At 38.1% G+C, this 20,845-nt stretch overlaps 1 protein-coding gene across 1 annotated transcript in view; it reads left to right on the top strand.

The window, feature by feature from the left end:
* Positions 1-20,845, top strand: part of c5 (complement C5) — a 131,241-nt gene that overhangs the window by 10,492 nt on the left and 99,904 nt on the right. The window contains exons 6-10 of the mRNA XM_043720297.2: positions 1,778-1,860; positions 5,037-5,127; positions 13,753-13,861; positions 15,377-15,503; positions 18,132-18,247. Of these exons, the coding sequence (XP_043576232.2) occupies positions 1,778-1,860; positions 5,037-5,127; positions 13,753-13,861; positions 15,377-15,503; positions 18,132-18,247 (526 nt within the window). The remainder of the gene's footprint in view (positions 1-1,777; positions 1,861-5,036; positions 5,128-13,752; positions 13,862-15,376; positions 15,504-18,131; positions 18,248-20,845) is intronic.

Below are 20,845 nucleotides of genomic sequence, written 5' to 3' on the forward strand. Positions count from 1 at the left end.
ACCAGATAAACAGAAACAAGTTCCAACTTAACAATAAAAACTTAGCATTTACTATATACCAAAAAAGCTTACATCAAATATGCATTGAAAAACTTGCTATAAGATCTATAATTCTTAATATGCTCTTTGCAAAATTACTTCATTTGGAAGGTGTGTATTTTTGTTCTTGTTTCCATGCATTTGAAAATCTCATTGGATATTTCTTTTGCTTAGCTTTCATAACTTTAGAACAATTAGAAAAAATAAATTTTGAGACTAAAAGACCATAAGACATAGGAGCAGAAATTAGGCCAATCAGCCCATCAAGTCTGCTGCGCCATTCAATCATGGTTGAAAAGTTTTTCAACTTCATTTTCACACTTTCTCTTCTTAACCTTTGATCCTCTTGACAATCACGATCTTATCTATCTCTGTTTTAAATGTACTCAATGACCTGGCCTCCACAGCCTTCATTGACAATGAATGCCACAGATTCACCATTCTATTGCTAAAGAAGTTTCTCCTTATCTCCATTCTAAAGGGTCTTCCCTTTACTCTAAGGGTGCGCCCTTGAATCCTCATCTTTCCTGCCAATGGAAACATTTTCCCAATGTCCACTCAGGCCGTTCAGTATTCTGTAAGCTTCAATCAGATGCCCCCTCATCCTTCAAACTCCACTGAGTACAGACCCAGCATCCTCAAATGTTCCTCATATGTTAAGTGTTTCATTCCTGGGATCATTCTTGTGTGGAGAAAGTGAGGTCTGCAGACGCTGGAGATTAAAGCTGAAACTTTATTGCTGGAACAGCACAGCAGGTCAGGCAGCATCTAGGGAACAGAAGATTCGACGTTTCGGGCACATGCCCTTCTTCAGGATTCCTGAAGAAGGGCATGTGCCCGAAACGTCGAATCTTCTGTTCCCTAGATGCTGCCTGACCTGCTGTGCTGTTCCAGCAATAAAGTTTCAGCATCATTCTTGTGTACCTCTTCTGGACCCTCTCCAGGGCCAATACATCTTTCCTGAAGTAAGGGGCCAAAAATTGCTCACAATACCCTGAATGTAGTCTGACCAGAGCCTTATGAAGCCTCAGAAGTACATCTCCAAATTACATTTGAATTAAATTGTTTATTTAAGAAACGTGAAAAAAATTGTTTGGGAATTCATTTCCCTTTTTTTCACTTAATAGACTATGGTTCTGAGCAGGCCACCAATATCACCCCTCCCAACTCACATTTTAAATGTCCTCACTATTATTTTTTAGAATTTTCCTGCCTAATGGTGTGGGCTATCAGACAACCCAAATAACTTACAATTCTCTTCTTTATCACCAAGAAGCTAATTTGATTGGCAACATAATTTAAATTTGTGTTGAATAAAAATCTAGATCACAGTGACATAATAATATTTTGAGCAAGAGAAAGTTTAATGCATCTGACCTACCCTTCCAAACCCATCAGATTATTTATTATTTTCCTATCTATGCATTTTCTGATGGGAATTCAGTCAATACTTTTAATTCCATCGTGATTTTCTTTTCCACAATGCATGCTGATAAAATAATCTACTTTTTTTCACTATTATATTAAAATAAGTTGTCTATATTTCATGTATTTCTTTGATGCTCATAATTTAAACTTGTGTTTCTTAGTCCTCAGCAGCAGAGCAGAAATGGTATGTCCATTATATAATTGTCTAACAGATAATCTGAAATGTATTTGCAAAACACAACTATATATGTAGAGCTCAGATGAATTAAGAATACTGTTTAATTTAAATTGCACTGATTTTTCTTTTCAGGTATGGTTTGTGGAAAATAGAAGCTGTATACAAAAATGACTTCTCAACATCTACTTCAACACAATTCGAGATCAAAGAATATGGTACTTAAAATTCTAACATTAGCTAGGTGAAATGAGTATGAATTCTCTGAATTATTTTTGATTTGCAAAAAGCCTCAACGGGAAAGTTGATTTTGCACTAAAGAACTGCTTTAAGTTATAACAGTCCACCGATACACATTTTATGTGTTCATGGAGATCATCAAACTTTTATCTTTGAAAAGTGTGGTTTCATTTAGAGAGATGTTATAAGATCATAGAATGGTTACTACACCTGCAGAGGGATTTACCAGAACTTAGAAAATATTTCCTGTTCATTTGACATTGTATTTTATTGAAAAATAAGGCATTCTCTTTGACTGAATTACACTCTGATTGTTGCTTGGAAGAAAAACATTCTTCCTGTCAGATTATATAATGCCACATGGCAAACCTTTCTAAAGATCCTTAGCAATAGATAAAAGCAAGAATATTTTAAAACTGAAGAGGAATGTGTTCACTAATCAGGAAAGTCAAAATGTGAAGGAACAAAAACGTTAGCAACTAGGGAAACCATCGCTTCTCTTTAAATCAACAAGTACAAGCTACTTTTTCTGTTTTAATGCGAAGAGTATGGGTTATTCAACATCTCATTACCAAATAATGGTATTAACCACTAATAAGATAATGATAGTTGCAGATTAATTCGTCATCAATTTTGAATTAAATAGATCAAATTTTCTTGCATGTTTTAAAATTGATTGCATAATTCTGTAATGATAGTTTGGATATGTCAATAATACTTTAAGGAAATGTGTTTTGAGCTAAAATACTTTAATGTACAGAGTCATGGAAGTCTGTGATGCAGAAGTAGGCCATATTGCCCATTGTACCTGCACCAGCTTGTGAAATGAGCATTATTACCAACGGTCCATCTCCTAGTTTTTTGCATATTATTTTTATCCAAATAATTTCCAATGATCTCATGAATGCTTGGATTGAATCTAACTCCATCACCTTTCCAGGCTGTGTATTCCATTTTCTAAATAAAAACCAAAAGAACTGCAGATGCTGTAAATCAGAAATAAAAATAGAAGTTGCTGGAAAAGCTCAGCAGGGATGGCAGCATCTGTGGAGAGAAATCCGAGTTAAAAGGGTCATTGGACCCAAAACGTTAACTTTGATTTTTCTTCACAGATACAGCCCAGACTTGCTGAGCTTTGTTGCATTCCATTTTCTAACTACTCGCTGAGAGAAAAGATTTTCCTCTCTTCACCTTTGGCTTTTTTGCAGGTTACTTTAAATCTACTCCCTCTTCTTCTTGTTCGAGTGGGAACAGTTTCTTCTGATCTATCCAGCTCAATCATGATTTTGAAAACCTCTATCAGATCTCTTTTTGGTCTTCAGCTCTCCAAGGAGAAGAATCTCAACTTCTTCAATCTGTCCTCATAAATGAAGTTCCTCCTACCTGGATCCACTCTTGTAAACCACTTTTGTGGTCTCTCCAATATGTTCACATCCTTCCTACATTGTGGCATCCAGAACTATATAAGAGTTACAACATACAGCTGGAGTGATGCTTATCATCTCAACTTCTCTCACCGATTCCATCACATCACCTTAGTTGACTCTGAGAAGGAAGAGACCAAAAGAAAAGTACTGTGGATGCTAGAATTCTGAAACAAAACATGACATGCTGGAAATACTCAGATTGATAGCAGCTGCAGACAGAGAAACAAAATTAATGTTTCGCATTCATCAATGTTCTGTGAGATCTGTTGAGTAGGTTCAGCATTTACTGCTTCAATTTAGGAAGAATTGTGGACAGAATTTCTCCTCCTTGGTGTGGTGGAAGTATAGGACAAAAGATAGGGCAAAAATTAAAATATTCTCGAGGTCAAGTAAAATTTTCTTGATTTTCCCTTCAAGCCTTAAATAGGAAAATCAGAATCTCACTCTTGAGTGGCGACTATTTTATTTTCACTCATTTGCATCTCATTAAAGCCTGTTGCAATTCTTATCTCCTACACCAAAAAACTCAGCTGGTGGAACAAAGTGTGTACTTGGTTACTACATCTGCCAAATGCCTGTTCTGGCAATTATGCACCTGTTTTTTTGCCGAACATGCCTAAATAGTCCATGGTCACCATCTTCCGAGAAGCATCACCCACAGAACCTCACATTAGCAAACACACCAACTCACTATGTCATCATGCTCCCAGATCAATTCAGACACCACTCAAGCCTTCAACACTTATCTTTTAAACTGAAAGACTCCTAACACTTTGCATACTTTTGCCAGATACTCTACAAGCAGGGACAACAATGCATCTCATGTACCTACACAGGATGCTTTAGTGCTAACATGGACATGTACACCTTATGGCTCTTTGCTTGCTTTCTTAGCGCTCACTTACCTTAATGTTTTCTTATAGGCTGTTGGCCTCTGTCAGCTTCGCATTGCGTTCTTAGTGCACACTGGATTTAGCACAGAGTTACTGCTACCTTCTGCAGTTTAGCTTTTTTTAGCACAGCAGGTGACACAGTCAACATGTGATGGTGGGGAGCACTGCAAAAGCAGTTAATGAGTCAAACAGAGGTAAACATTTCACTGTATGGCACACAAATGGCAGTGTGAAATCAAAGGGAAAGAATATTTATAGGATGAATTGGGTCTACAGTCAGTTTTCCAACACGAAACAAAGGGAAGTTTGAATATGATGGAAGTGATCTCAAGAGCAGTTTGTGGTTATGCATGTGCAGGAAAGGCATATAATGATAAAAATTGACAGCCTAACCAATATCTTCACTGTAAAATCAAGGATACTGAAAATAATTGCTTTATGTTGAACAGGGCATATTGTTGAATCATTATGCTGAATAAAGGGAAAATTTAAGGAAACCAATAAGAGTTTGATTGTGTGCAAGCAATAATTAAGTTGATTAGTGATCGGTCCAATGATTTAAAGTAAATTAAATATTTTGATTCTTATTTTAAATTGAATTGTGCCATTTGTATATTTGTGTATATTTGTCAAAATTTTACCAAAATTAGGATAGTTCTTAATTCTAATTATTGTTAATCTACTAAATTATAAATCATATTCACAACATTAAAGAATGCTTTTAGAAACAATCTAAAAGTTCAACCTAATCAACCAAATAGCTAGAAATATCAATAAACAAGTAAAAGGAGTTTATGGTTGAAGGGGTACGTAATCCAATTTATATTTTTTCAGTGTTACCCACCTTTCAGATTGCTATCAAACCAGAAAAAAACTACATTTCGTTTAAAGAATTTGAACAATTTACAATAACTATAACAGCAAGGTAATTATTGATTGGTGTTTTCTCTGTCCTTTATAATTATATTTAATTTAATTGATAACATTTATGTAAACTAATCAATTATTTAAGGTAGTTATAGCACTTCAAAAAGTTTAGAAACTGAGACAGGCTCATATGAAGAACATGTTAATTCTTTGCTAATGATGCTGTTAATATGTTGTCATGAATCTATTTCATGTAATACATATGTAGTAGTAACTATTGTGTAAAAATGGTTTTGAATTGGAACTTGTGGCTGCAATATGTGATTTTAAACCTATTTACATGGGAATAATTCAGTTAGATTGTAAATTTGTTTTGAACCAGAAAGTCAAACCAGTAAAACTAGTGAGTGGCGTGCAGTCTGGTATACCTGAACATGGAGCTCCAGTATGATCATTTCCGTGTATTAATGTGTTTTACTCATGTTTCCCTCTTGAGATATAGTAACTCAAAAATAATTTTCAAAATACTTTTATAAACATTAAAAAATACTAAATTGTGATTAAGAATAGAAAAATGGCTGCATATTCATAAGGATAAGTTAGTTTTTGTAGTGACCATTACATAATGTGTTACTACAAAACAGGTGTTCTGTTTTCAGGAATGAGTTTCACTACATTATATTGATAATTGCAGTACAATTTTATCAGATGAAAATCCAAGTATTTCATAAGAAGGTGATGTTATTGCAAGGATTCTCAACTTTTCTGCACCTGAGCCAAACCCCAACGTTTTAGAAACTTCATTAAACCTCAAACACGAAATAAGTATTTTTTTCTCCAAAGGTAGTTATATTATTAAATAATTCTTTAGTATTTTAATTGCTTTACTGAGGCCACAAAAAAATTATTTCTGTTGCTGAACAACATTTTTACCAAGGCCTGGTGGTACCTTTCATGAGCAGACTTGCTATTATAATTGGTCTCCAATTCATTACAAGTCCTTTACATTCCTGGGCGAGGAGAGGTGAAGTTTCATCTCTTCTTAATTCAAGCCTCTCTCAGTTGAAGATTAATTTAAAAAGGATCCCTTCCCCTGTGGATACCTTTTTTCGATTTAATCTTATTTCTATATTTAAAGGAGCCAAATTCAGCTGGCATTCTTGAGCTGAAGAGAGTGTGAGTTGATTAGTCACTAAACATGGTTAAAGATAATAAAATATGACAAGCATGCACACAGATTAGAAATGTGAATTGAGAAAAAAATAGAAGAGTTAAAAAGATACACAAATCAGACTCTAGGTTCTATGATGCAGAGATGGTGGAATACTGCACCTATTAAGTTGGATGATATCAGTAATATTGATGTTGTCAGTGAATCAGAAGATTTAAAGATTTTTGACTCTGAAGTTATCTGACAGGCATTTGTATTATTTTCTTTGCAATGGTAACTTAATTAGTTTGCATAGTCTCCAGGACTCAGAGCAAGAGAGTGAGCGCTAATTTTTTTTACCTGCACTTGAGAGGTGTTTAACAGTTGCTGTTAAGATGTGACTTTCACAGCACCCTGGTCCACACTAGCACATCAACCCACTAACTCACACAGACCAAGGGACACAGCTGGTTTTTAATTTTTTTTGGTATATTTTTCAAAGGTTATATTAGCATTTCTGCAGCTTGGGACACAATTCACAGGAGATGGATTTCTGCTGAGATGGGTATTCACCCCCTCATTATCTCCTCCTTCTAAATCCGTCTGGCTTTCCTGACACTGTACAGGTGTAGTTCAGTATGTCAGCAAGTAATCTGGGGCTATGGTCTATTATTGTAACATCATATATAATAATTAATGCATTTCCAGGCTTAGTACTTGGTTTTCATTTGTGCCATTCTAAGTTGTATGTAGGGAGATCAGAATTTCCAATGAAAACAATGCAGTATTCACTTCCACCATGGCTAGCCAGATCCTGCTCTGTGTAATACCCAGAAGCTCACACTTTCCAGCAGGGGAACCTGGGTGACAATCACTCTTAGAAATTCTAGTTAACTTATTTTATCTTTCCATCAGATGTTGTAGAAGCACACAGTGTGATTGCCTCAGGAGGATTAATTGTACACAGGCCAAAGAGTCAAATGGGAGAATCCTTTGAGTCAATACATTTAACCAGTGATTCAGCAATCAAATAAAAACAGAAAATGCTGGATAATAACAGCAAGTGTGGCATGTGGAATAATAGATCATTTGATATTCATCAACACAATTACATAGCACCAATTACAAATGTAGATGTCATGTATAATGGGATTTATAGCCAAGTATTACTTCAGCTATGCTGTCATAGCACATCAGCTTTGATTTTAGTTAAAGTTATGTCCAACCCACACACTAAAGATACCTGCAAAAGCAAACTAATTCAAAGGTATTTGTGCAGATGCCGTATCAAAGCTGGAGCTTATATTGCAACATTTGACATTCTTTTTTATTTATTCAGTGGATGTAGGCTTTGCTGGCTGTATCAGCATTTATTGCCCATCTCTATTTACTCTTCAGAAACTTGAACTGTCGCAGTCCGTTCAGTGTAGGTACACTCACAATGCTGTTAGGGAGAGAATTTCAGGATTTTGACCAAATGACAGTGAAGTAATAACAGTATATTTCCAAGGCAGAATGGTGAGTGGCTTGGAGGGGAACTTGGAGTTGGTGGTGTTCCCGTTAATCTGCTGCTCTTGTCCTTCTAGATGGTGGTGGTGGTGTGTTTGCAAGGTGCTGCCTAAGGAGCTTTAGTTAATATCCGCAGTACATCTTGTAGATGGTATGTGTATACTGTTACTACTGTGTGTCAGTGGTGGAGGGAATCAATGTTTGTGGATGTGGTGCCAGTCAAAAAGACTGCTTTGTCTTCTGTGATTTCAAGCTCCTTGGTTGTTGTTGGGGCTGTACTCATCAGGCAAGTAGAAAGTATTCCATCATACTCTTGACTTATGCCTTGTTGGATGAGCTTTTACTTGCCACAGTATGTCCAGCTACTGACCTGTTGTCACAGTATGCATATGGCTGGTCTATTTCAGTGTGTGATGATTGGTAACTCTCAAGATGTTGATGATGAGTGATTCAGCAATAGCAATGCCTTTGAATATCAAATGGTAATGGTTAAGTTCTTTCTTGTTGAAGGTCATCATTGCTTGTATTAAATTGCATGAATGTCATTTGCCATTTCAGTCCAAAATCAAGTATCTGACACTGGCAAGCGAAAACCTGGTTTGAGGAGTGTGTACTTCAACGCAAGGAGCATCCGAAATAAAATGGGTGAACTGGCAGCGTGGGTTGATACCTGGGACTTCGATATTGTGGCCATTATGGAGACATGGATAGAACAGGGACAGGAATGGCTGTTGCAGGTTCTGGGATTCAGATGTTTCAGTAAGAACAGAGAAGATAGTAAAAGAGGGGGAGGTGTGGCATTGTTGATCAGGGACAATATTACAGTTGCAGAAAGGATGTTTGGGGACTCGTTAACTGAGGTAGTATGGGCTGAGGTTAGAAACAGGAAAGGAGAAGTCACCATGCTGGGATTTTCTATAGGCCTCCGAATAGTCCCAGAGATGTAGAGGAAAGGATAGCAAAGATGATTCTCGATAGGAGTGAGAGAGGCAGGGTAGTTGTCATGGGGGACTTCAACTATCCAAATATTGATTGGGATCACTACAGTACGAGTACTATAGATGGGTCAGTTTTTGTGCAAGGTGTGCAGGAGGGCTTCCTGACACAGTATGTAGACAGGCCTACAAGGGGCGAAGTCACTTTAGATTTAGTACTGGGTAACGAGCCTGGCCAGGTGTTAGATTTGGAAGTAGGTGAGTACTTTGGAGACAGCGATCACAATTCTGTCAGGTTTACTTTAGTGATGGAAAGGGATAGGTGTACTCCACCGAGCAAGAGTTACAGCTGGGGGAAGGGAAATTGCGATGCAATTAGGAAAGATTTAGGAAGTGTAGAATGGCGAAGGAAACTGCAGGAGATGAGCACATTAAGAATGTGGAGCTTATTCAAGGAAAAGCTCCTGTGTGTCCTAGATAAATATGTACCTGTCAGTCAGGGAGGAGAGATATAGAACGCGTGAGCCGTGGTTTACTAAGGAAGTGGAATCCCTGGTCAAGAAGAAGAAGAAAGTTTATGTTAGGACAAAATGTGAAAACTCTGTTAGGGCGCTTGATGGTTACAAGGAAGTCAGGAAAGACCTAAAAAGAGAGTTCAGAAGAGCCAGGAGGGGACATGAGAAGTTGTTGGCGGATAGGATCAGGGTTAACCCTAAGGCTTTCCATAGGTATGTCAGGAATAAAAGAATGACGAGAGTTAAATTAGGGCCAATCAAGGATAATAGTGGGAAGTTGTGTGTGGAGTCAGAGGAGATAGGAGAAGCACTAAATAAATATTTTCGACAGTGTTCACTATAGAAAATGAAAATGTTGGCAAGGAAGATACAGAGATACTTGCATCTAGACTAGAAGAGATTGAGGTTCACAAGGAAGAAGTATTAGAAATACTGCAGAATGTGAAAATAGACAAGTCCCCTGGGCCGGATGGGATCTATCCTAGGATCCTCTGGGAAGCAAGGGAAGAGATTGCCGAGTCTTTGGCATTGATCTTCAAATCGTCATTGTCTACAGGAATAGTGCCTGAGGACTGGAAGATAGCAAATGTGGTTCCCTTGTTCAAAAAGAGTAGTAGAGACAACCCTGGTAATTACAGACCAGTGAGTCTCACTTCAGTTGTTGGTAAAGTGTTGAAACAGATTATAAGAGATAGGATTTAAAACCATCTAGAAAAGAATAATCTGATCATGGACAGTTAGCACGGTTTTGTGAAGGGTAGGTCCTGCCTAACGAATCTTATTGAGTTTTTTGACAAAGTGACCAAACAGGTAGATGAGAGTAAACTGGTTGATGTGGTGTATTTGGATTTCAGCAAGGCATTCGATAAGGTCCCCTACAGTAGGCTATTATACAAAATGTGGAGGAATGGGATTATGGGAGACATAGCAGTTTGGATCAGTAATTGGCTTTCTGAAAGAAAACAGAGGGTTGTAGTTGATGGAACATGTTCATTTTGGTGTCCAGTTACGAGCGGCGTACCGCAAGGGTCGGTGTTGGGTCCACTGCTGTTCATCATTTTTATAAATGACTTGGATGAGGGCTTAGAAGGGTGGGTTAGTAAATTTGCAGACGACACTAAGGTCGGTGGAGTTCTGGATAGTGACAAAGGATGTAGTAGGTTGCAGAGAGACATAGATAGGATGCAGAGCTGGGCAGAGAGGTGGCAAATGGAGTTTAATGTGGACAAGTGTGAGGTGATACACTTTGGACGGAGTAATCGGAATGCAAAGTACTGGGCTACTGGTAGGATTCTTGGGAGTGCAGATGAGCAGAGAGATCTCGGTGTCCATGTACACAGATCCCTGAAAGTTGCCATCCAGATTGACAGGGTTGTTAAGAAGGCATACAGTGTTCTGGCCTTTACTAATAGAGGGATTGAGTTCCGGAACCAGGAGGTTATGCTGCAGCTGTACAAAGCTCTGGTACGGCCACACTTGGAGTATTGTGTACAGTTCTGGTCTCCGCATTATAAGTAGGATGTGGAAGTTTTGGAAATGGTGCAGAGGAGATTTACTAGGATGTTGCCTGGTATGGAAGGAATGTCTTATGAGGATAGAATGAGGGCCTAGAGGCTGTTCTCGTTAGAGAGAAGAAGGTTGAGAGGTGACTGAATAGAGACTTACAAGATAATCAGAGGGTTAGATAGGGTGGACAGGGAGAGCCTTTTTCCAAGTATGGGGACGGCAAACATGAGGGGACACAACTTTAAAGTGAGGGGAGATAGGTATAAGACAGATGTCAGAGGTAGTTTCTTTATTCAGAGAGTAGTAAGGGTATGGAATGCTTTGCCTACAACAGTAGTAGATTCGCCAAGTTTAAGTGCATTTAAGTTGTCATTGGACAGGCATATGGACATACATGGAATAGTGTAGGTGGGATGGGCTTCAGATTAGTATGACAGGGCGGCGTAACATCGAGGGCCGAAGGGCCTGTACTGCGCTGTAATGTTCTATAAGCTTAAATTTTGCCCACATCATACTACATGTGAACACAGGGCGAAAGTGAATACTGCAAATGTTGGAGATCAGAGTTGAGAGTGTGGTACTGGAACTCACAGCAGGTCAGGCAGCATCTGAGGAGCAGGAAAGTCAATGTTTTGGACAAAATCCTTCATCAGGAATCATGTGAACACAGACCTCTTCATTATCTGAGGAGATACAAATAGTATTGATACTTTGCTATTATCAGCAAGCATCCCCATTTCTAATCTTACAAATTTTAAATGTTTTTTTAAAAATTAATGTATTTTTCTAATCAACCTATTCAGAGATGTTATTACACACCTATAGAGCAGGTGGGACTTGAATTTGGTCCTTCTGGTCTAAGGGTAGGGACAATACCTCTGCACCACAACAGGGCCATTGCTAACCTTATAATGGAGGAAAGCTCATTGATAAAGCAGCTGAAGATGATTGCTGAACTAATTTTGAAAGAGAAACTATTTTATTTTGCCTTCCCAACCTCATTCTATTTTTGGACAGCCTTTGGAAATGCGTCGGGTGCAAACTTAACACATACCTCTTCCACTGCTCAGGTCTCCATTATAAGGACTACATTAAAATTGTATTTCCTCCTGAACAGTTTTCTTATATGCTTGTTTGGTACTGACCATTGGGAGAAAGCCTGTCAAGGGGCCAGGAATATGCTGAAAATTGTGAAATGTTTTGACATTTTCAGATGTCTCTATTAGATTATGTGTTGCTCTAGCAGTTAAAAAGAATACTGGTTTTGAACATTAAAATAAATCTTTGCACCTTCTTCCCTGCATTGGTTGACAGGTACTCTATTTGAAATGGAAATAGGATACCAGTCTGAGCTTTCAGTGTAATTGGAAACTTTTATTATGGCAGCTGGAGCCATTATGAATATTTGCTTGTGCTTCAAAAACTTCAGCTCATCTGGGGATCTATCAAAGCAAGAAAACTGAAACATTTAAGAAGCTATACTAACAGATTATGTCTTTGTTGTGCTTTCTTGTTTGTTTATAAACAGAATAGGTACCTAAAGGACTAGATTTTTGTTTTGTTTGTGATGTATTTTTCCAGTGTCAATGATGGTGTGTTTGAATTCAGGTTTTCATTAGCTTGTTATAAGTTTACATTTTCTTGATGAATTTAAAATAATGTTTTTGCTATTGCATGACTCCATATTACTGTGCACTGTGTGCATGTTATATGGCTAAAGCAGATACATGTCGACATGAAGTTGACATAGAGGATCTGAGGGGGCATAGGGTGATGAGAGAGCTAACAAAGGGTGGTAAGTGAAATTTTAGAGGTCCATAAATTACTTTGGGATGTGAGCTGCTGTATTGGAGAACTAAGATGAACTTTTTACTAGGTCCACTTCTGCACCATCATTCCTCTTGCATTCCATCATGGCTTGCAAAGCGAACCTGACTATTATGTGAAAAGACCCAAGCAAAGTCACACATTGTTCAGCAATGTGTTTTGAAATGTGCAAAAATGTGTTGGTCAAGTTTTCGTGAGATCACATGAATTCCAGGTCATGAATTCAAACCTTGCCGGCTGAAGAACTACAGTGTTCAAATAAGTTAATAAATCTGAAATAAGACGCTAGTATCAGAAATGGTGACCATGGATGGAATTTAAATCTCCACCTGAGTAAATAATATTTCTCATGCTGAAGAGCTACAGTGTTCAATTGCTGAGTAGTTCTTAAAGATTGGACATGTGTTATTTAGGTCACAGGAAGCCTTGTGCCAACTCATAGCTCTTTGATTGGCTTGTAGTATCGGGAATAGTTGCAACGGGTTCTATTGGCCCACTGCCAATGTCATTAAATCGAACCCTATGAAACTACCAAATTGTTGTAAATAAAAGACCACTGTTCAGTGATGTTCTGCAGGGGAAGAGTTTGTTTTGAAAAATCTGAACAGGTTAGATGAGACTGCTTTTGGTCATTAGAGAAAAGTCACTGAAGGAAATATGGAAGTTTAGTAAATTCTTAAAAAAAGATGTTTCCTGGAGTCACCAAGAGACAAGGATTCATAAATGGAACTTAACATTTACAAATGAAACTTTGTGGATCACCATTTGAGAATGCCTATGTTATTATCATACATAGTAGGTATGCCATAATTTTCTAGTTCATGTAGCATTTTTTTTATTATTGTTGTACTTACAGTAAATAAATAGATCCAGATTGTCATAGGGCTGCCCACTTATTAGGGAGAGATGACTGGTGGTGGTCAACCTGAGGGTCACACATCTCAGGCGAGGGGAGAGTTGAAAAGGAGGAACTGCCATGTAACTTCAGCTGGTATGGGAATGTTGGTGTCACTCCGCATCACAAATCAGCCATCCAGCCAACTGAGCTAACCAACCCATGATACATGTAGAACTTCAAAGCCAATTAAATTATATCAGTGTAATTCTGTCCCTTATACATTAAATCTGTGAGAGTGCAGAGTAGATTATTTCTTGTGATCAAAATCTAGAAAATTATTTTTGTTTTTAAATTTGTGTTATTTCACTCCAGTTTATTTTACATTTCTTTCATAAATTTGCAGGCATTTTTATAAAAAAACAATTACATCAGCATACGTCTTTGTACGTTTTGGAATCCTGGAAAAAGATGGTACAAAACATTTAATGCCACATGCAGCTCAAACCCTTAGGGTAAGATCAAACATAAATAATGATTAGGATTTAAGTTATCCTGCCTCAGTTTTGGATTTATAGCTTCAGCTTTGTGATGCTTATGAATCATGTTGCATTCATAAACGGTTAATAACTTGAATGAATGAATAGGAGTAAATGGGTATGATTTAATTTCCATTATGGAGATGTAGCTACAGGTTAACCCAGTTTGGGAACTGAATATCCAAGAATATTCAGCAGTTATTGTTGATCCACATGAAGATAAAGTAAGTGGGTTAGCACTCATAATAAGGGGACCAAGATAAGAGCAGAAAGAACTGCAGGTTGCTGGAAATCAGAAACAAAATCAAAATTCCTGGAAAAGCTCAGCAGATCTGACAGTATCTGTGGCGAGGAATCAGAGTTAACATTAGACAGATGCTGCGAGACCTGTGGACCAAGCTAAAATTTGGTCTTAAAACTGAGATGAGAAGGAGTTTCTTCTCTCGAGGGATGATGAATTTTGGAATTTCCAATCCTCAAGAGCGCTGGAAGCCCAGTCACTGAGCATGTTCAAGACAGAAATCAATATCTTCCTGGACATTAATGGTATTAGTGAATATGATGATATTGTGGAAACGTGGCATTGAGATAGATGATCAGCCATAATCTAATTGAATCACAGCTTAGGCTGAATTCCTGTTCCTATTAAATTTGTTGCTGATGGTGCACATTAATGCATCACAATTATACAGCCATTTTTTAAGTTAATATTTTATAATGGTAAAACTGTGGAAAGCTTCACATTAGGTGGTCCTCTTGAATTTTCCCATTTGTGTTGCCCAACTCTTCGCTTTGTGGCCATCTTCATCTTCTTTAGGCTTCTAATACTTTAGGCTTTTCTTAAGCTCTGCTGCCACTGCTACTTTACCTGCCACCTACTTTAGTATGTACTGGCCCTACTGTTTTTGCTCTTTTTTTTAACCTGGTCATTCTTATGAAACTTGTAGCTGTATATGGGTGGAAGCATCGAGTCAGGGCCACAAGGCAGCTTTAATTTCTTCCATCATGATTTGCAAAACAACAGTGCAATGATACTAAGAAAGAAGTGAAGATCCAGATGCTTTGCCTTGTACTCTGGGCTCTGTCCTATGTTTACTGCAACCTTGGAGCTTAGTCATCTACTCATACACTTCAGTATCATGATGCATTTCAACTTGTATCCCTTGAATGCTTCTTCTTTACCCCCACTTTGTGTTCTCCGATTTCCCCTCATCTTACCCAATGCTTCCACTTTCTGGGCAATATAACACTTAGTCACTATACTGTTCCTAAACTAAACCACTCATCTTCCCCACAATGATATCACCAAAGTAGATAATTGTGGATTAATTGACCTGTTATTCTTACTTAACATCACTGACTTGCAATATCTGATTACGATTTACAACGTCACTCAGTGAATAACAGTTTAGAACAACTAAAGCTTCAATTTCTTTGAGGTATTTTGTATGGTATAGCTTATATGATTAGCAGTCTTTGGTTCCTCATTAGATGTTAAATGGAGAAGTAACTGTAGAGTTCAACGCGAAAACTGCAACTGAAGTATTGCAACGAGGAAGTATTGAGGATCTTGATGGAGACTATTTGTACATTGGAGTGACAGTTCAAGATGCTTCAGGTACAAGATAATAACTCATAACTAAAGAAATGAAAATTTTCAATGCTAATGTATGTATGTATCACAGTGCATTTCCAATTTTAAAAAAAGTATGGGTAGGGAAGCATTAAGTACAATGTTGAGGTTAACAATCCATTCAATGTTTTCATCTGGTGCAATGCAAATGACTGGGATGCCACAAGGAATGGATCTCCCAGAATATGGGTGATGATCTGACTTGCATACCTCCTGTCACAATTTTAGCTGTTCCTTTGGAAGAAATGGCCACAGCTTCCCTGGCCAACCTCCAGCAGCTGAGCTTTATTCAAATCTTCTGTGAAACCTTGGATCTCACATCTTGGGTTGGCTACAATTTGTAGTTTGTGATGTTTATTGTCAACCAGGAGATGCATCCCTCAAAGGCAGGGCTCTCATTAGTTTGTAAGATGTGCAGTGAGGGCAAGGGATTTTACATTCGTGAGTAGATCTTATTTTTGGAACTCCTGTGTCTATAGGAGTGTTCAGATTGTAAGTTTACTCACTGAGCTGGAAGGTTTGTTTTCAGATGTTTCATCACCATGCTAGGTAACATCACCAGTGAGCATCAATGGTGAAGCACCGGTGTTATGTCCCGCTTTCTAATTATGTGTCTTGGTCTGTTAAGGTGGGTGATATCATTTCCAGTTCTTTTTCTCAGAGGTTGGTAAATGGGGTCCAAATCAATGTGTTTATTGATGGGGTTCTGGTTTGAATGCCAGGCCTCTCGGAATTCCTGTGCATTTCTCTGTTTAGCCTGTCCTAGGATGGATGTGTTGTCCCAGTTGAAATGGTGTCCTTCTTCATCTATATGTAAGGATACTAGTGTTAGTGGGTCATGTCTTTTGGTGGCTAGTTGGCGTTCATGTATTCTGGTGGCTAGTTTTCTGCCTGTCTGTCTGATGAAATGTTTATTACAGTCTTTGCATGGTATTTGTAAATGACATTTGTTTTGCTTGTTGTTTGTATCGGGTCCTTTAGGTTCATCAGCCACTGTTTAAGTGTGTTGGTAGGTTTGTGGGTTACCATGATGCCAAGGGATTGGAGTAGTCTGGTCATCATTTCAGAGATGTCTTTGATGTATGGTAATGTGACTAGAGTTTCTGGGCGTGTTGTGCCTACTTGTTTGGATTGGTTATTTTGGAATCGGCAGACTGTGTTTACTGGATACCCATTCTTCTTGAATATGCTGTATAGGTATTTTTCTTCTGCTGCTCTATGGAGTGTCTATAGTAATGCCTGGAGTATTTCGTGCAGCTTTGGTCTCCTTATCTGAGGAAGGATATTTTGGCTATGGAGAAGGTGCAAGAAAGGTTTACTATACTGATTCCTGGGATATCATGACTGATGTATGAAGAGAGACTGGATAAGTTAGGAATATTTTCCCTGGAGTTTTGAAGAATGAGGGGGCTGTCATAGAAATCAAACAACTATAACAGGACTCGGCAGGATAAACACAGGTAAGATTTACCCACCAATTGGCAAGTCCAGAACCACAGGTCGCAGTCCAGGGATATAAGGTAGGCCTTTTTTTTGGGAGACGAGGTGAAATTTCTTTGCCCAGAGAGTAGTGGAATTTCTGCCACACAGAACAGTTGAAGCTAAAACATTAAATGTTTTCCACAAGCAGTTATGTATTGTTCTTATGGCTAAAGAGTTCAAAAAGTATGTGTAGAAAGCAGAAATCGGATACTGGATTGGATTATCAGACATGATCATATTCAATATCGGAGGAGACTCGAAGGACGAAATAGCCTACACCTGTTCCTGTTTTCTCTGTTTCTATGTTAGGAGTGCTTTTTGCTAGCTGTCAGCGGGTGTTCTTTGAGGAGAATGTTTTGCCATCAGACATCAGGAGGTTCAATGTGTGCTAGCGCAGATGTGGGATGCTTGGTCAGCATGGACGGGTTGGATCGAAGGGTCTGTTTCCATGCTGTACATCTCTATGACTCTATGAGCTGCATTGGTCTCAAGGCCTCGAGATAATCCATATGACTCCCTGGAGGTATACATCTATTGCATTTGTGTGGCGATTCCTGACCCAGGTTGAGCAGGAGTACTCTGCTGTATATTTGACCAAAGCAAGTGAATTAGTGTGTAACAAGTGAGAAAGCAACCTGCCTGTGGTTCTCCTGTTAAAAGGAAGGGGTCCAGCTTGAAAAGCTACAAATTAAAGCTGCCAAAAATGCTACCAAACCCTGACTACTAGGCTCCCGGCCCAAGTAGTTAAAAAACCGTTGTAAAATGGATCCTATCAGGGATCAACAAATCCAAGAAACAGGATCAGCAACAAGAATATACCAGCTCAATTTTGAGGGGCTATTCTGAGCAAAATATGACCTAGTCATAAAAGTTCTGACAGAAATAAGATAGTTCACTTGCAAGAAATCTACCTCTCATGGATCACACCAGTCATTGAACTAACAATTCATTGCAAACAGGGAAAACAAGACATATAGTTCAAGATTAATTAATCTAAAGTCAAATGCAAAGTTTCTAGCAGGTTGGATTTGTCGTGTGCAATGATATTTAGGAGATTAAAGTGTTAAGATGTTTGCAAAAGGAATTGTGCAAGTCAAAAGTAATAATGTTTTTCATTTTGTATTTAATAAGCTGAAATATCTGAAGATGCTGAATACACCAGAGTTATATTTACAGAATCACCATATACAATTAACTTGGTAGCAACTCCACTCTTCATTAAACCAAAACTTCCATACTACATCATAGTAAGTACTTCGAGTTTCTATACCGTGAATTAACCTTATTTGATCTATTATGGACCAGGCCTGACCCCCTCAAAACGTTTCAAGAAAGTAGTCCAAACCCTAGTTTTGCTAGTTGTTTTAAGCAGGTGTATAGTGGTTATTCTAGGAGAGATTCAGCTGGCCCAACCATTTAGTTTTAAACAAAACAGAATTTATTTGCAAGATTACTGAATGAAACACAAACATGAGACAACAGAATACAGAACAACTTAACTGATCCCAAAATCCAACAGACTCCCCAACTTAATGATGCTGTTCCAAATACTTGCAACAATCCTCATAAACACCCCTTGGCACTGAAGGTAAAATCAAACATAGGGTCTTATAGGAGAGATGACAGAGAGAGAGAGGATGAGCATGGACCTGCTTCTTTGAGTCCAACAGCTTCACAACTAACTGACTGCTTTCAGTGAAAAGCCAGACTACTAAAAACCAAATCAAATCAATCCAAAGAAAAGCGGAGCTGGAAAAACTGGCTGCTCCCCTTTCATTGTACAAATGTGTTTTTTTAAATTGAAAGCCTTTTACTTGAGGCGGTATCAGTTAGCTATAATCAACTTGGCCCTAATACCCTTCAAACCTAGACCTTCCCAAATCACTGTTTTTACGACCTCTCTGAAAAAAAAAGCCAAGAACAGCATAACCATGTTAAAGGAGCAACATTGTCACAGATGGTATATTTTGTTTTTCAGCATTACACACGCACATGATATTACAGTTAATATCACAACCAATTCATTTGGAAACATCAACCTCAAATATGCTTAGATACAAAGAACTGGAAGAATCTAATGACTCTCATTTTGATTCTAAAACGTTTTATGCACTATTTTATAGATTTGTTCATTATAGCTTAGTTCCTGTTTTAATGATAACAATCTAATGTTTTAATATATTTTTGCATTTTATTGGCTATTATAGTGAAGCCAATTTCAGCAATTTCAGGAAGCAATTTACTCCACATAGTGTGTGCCATAAGACTACTCAGAGTCATAGCATTATACAACATGAAAACAGTCCCTTTGGTCCAATTAGTCCATGCTGAATATAATCCCAAACCAAATTAGTCCTACCTGCCTGCTTCTGGCCCATATCCCTCCAAACCTTTCCTATTCATGTATCTATCCAACTGTCTTTTACATGTTGTAATTATACCTGCATCAATCACTGCCTCAGGAAATTCATTCAACGTGAGCCAGCCTCTGTGTAAAAAAATTGCCTCTGTCTTTTTTAAATCTCTTTCCTCATCTTAAAAATGTGCCCTCTAATCTTGAAATCCTCCATTCTAGGGAAAGGACAACCACCATTAACTCTATCTATACCTCTCATTACTTTATAAACTTCTATCAGATTGCCTCTAAACCTTCTACACTCCATTGAAAAAAGTCTCAGCCTATCCAGCCTTTCTTTATATCTCAAAACTTCCATACACTCTTGATATTTTACTTTGCAAAGAATATAAAATTGGACAGACAGGCCTAAATGCCAGTGACACCACACTACCTACTCAAAAGGACATTAAATTTGTGCATGAGACCATGCACATAGCATCCATGAGTTTCATCTTAAAGATGAGATCGGTAGTAAGTTCCTTCTCTTTTCTACCATCTGAATTTACTGAACATCTGAAATCAACACTGTATGGGTTTCCTTAATATGCCTCAGGAACTGGTTTAAAGTCATAGGGTCATAAAGCATAGAAACAGCCCCTTCTTGTTTGAGAGGGAATAATCCAGAGTGCAACAGGGTGATCGAAAATGTGCTTCAACTTTGTCATCAAAATGTTTTTTTTTTAATACAATTTTTGATTCAGCTATCTCAGTTGCTTTCAGAAATAGTTGAAGAAATGAATTAAATCTTGGATTTGTTGACTTTGCCACTGTTCCAGAGAAGAATTGTGAAATAACAACTTTAAATATGACTTTTCCATGCTATGCAAATTCAGTCTATTAGTCTTGCCATAGAATCTGAATTTCTGCTCTACTTGCAGAAGTAGAGTTTTGCAGTTTATATTTATTATATACTGTAGAGACCATAAGATGTAGGAACCGAAGTAGGACATTTAGCCCATTGAGTTTGCTCTCCCTTTCCATTTACCTTCCTTATTACCCACTCAAATTAAATGCTAGCTGTTTGTGATTCATGTGTAAAAAATCCAAATCCCTGTACACGGCAACTTTCTGCAGTTTTTTCCTCATTTTATTAATATCCAGCTCTTTTATGCTTCCAGCCAAAGTGCATAACCTCACATTGTAATCCATCTTCTGGATCAGTGGTGCTGGAAGAGCATAGCAGTTCAGGCAGCATCCGAGGAGCAGTAAAATCAACGTTTCGGGCAAAAGCCCTTCATCAGGAATACAGGCAGAGAGCCTGAAGAGTGGAGAGATAAATGAGAGGAGGGTGGGGGTGGGGAGAAAGTAGCATAGAGTAGGAAATGACCTGGGAGTTGCAGTGGGAGAGGGACTCCCTGAGATTCTTGTAGAGAGAGGAGGAAAACTTTTTCAAGGCAGGCATCCTTTCAAGAGGATTCGCAGTAGGGTTAAAATCAACTGGGTAAAA

The sequence above is a fragment of the Chiloscyllium plagiosum genome, unplaced genomic scaffold (assembly GCF_037043375.1).
Source record: "Chiloscyllium plagiosum isolate Xiang-an unplaced genomic scaffold, Cpla_swu_hap1 HiC_scaffold_21, whole genome shotgun sequence".
Lineage (NCBI taxonomy): Eukaryota > Metazoa > Chordata > Chondrichthyes > Orectolobiformes > Hemiscylliidae > Chiloscyllium > Chiloscyllium plagiosum.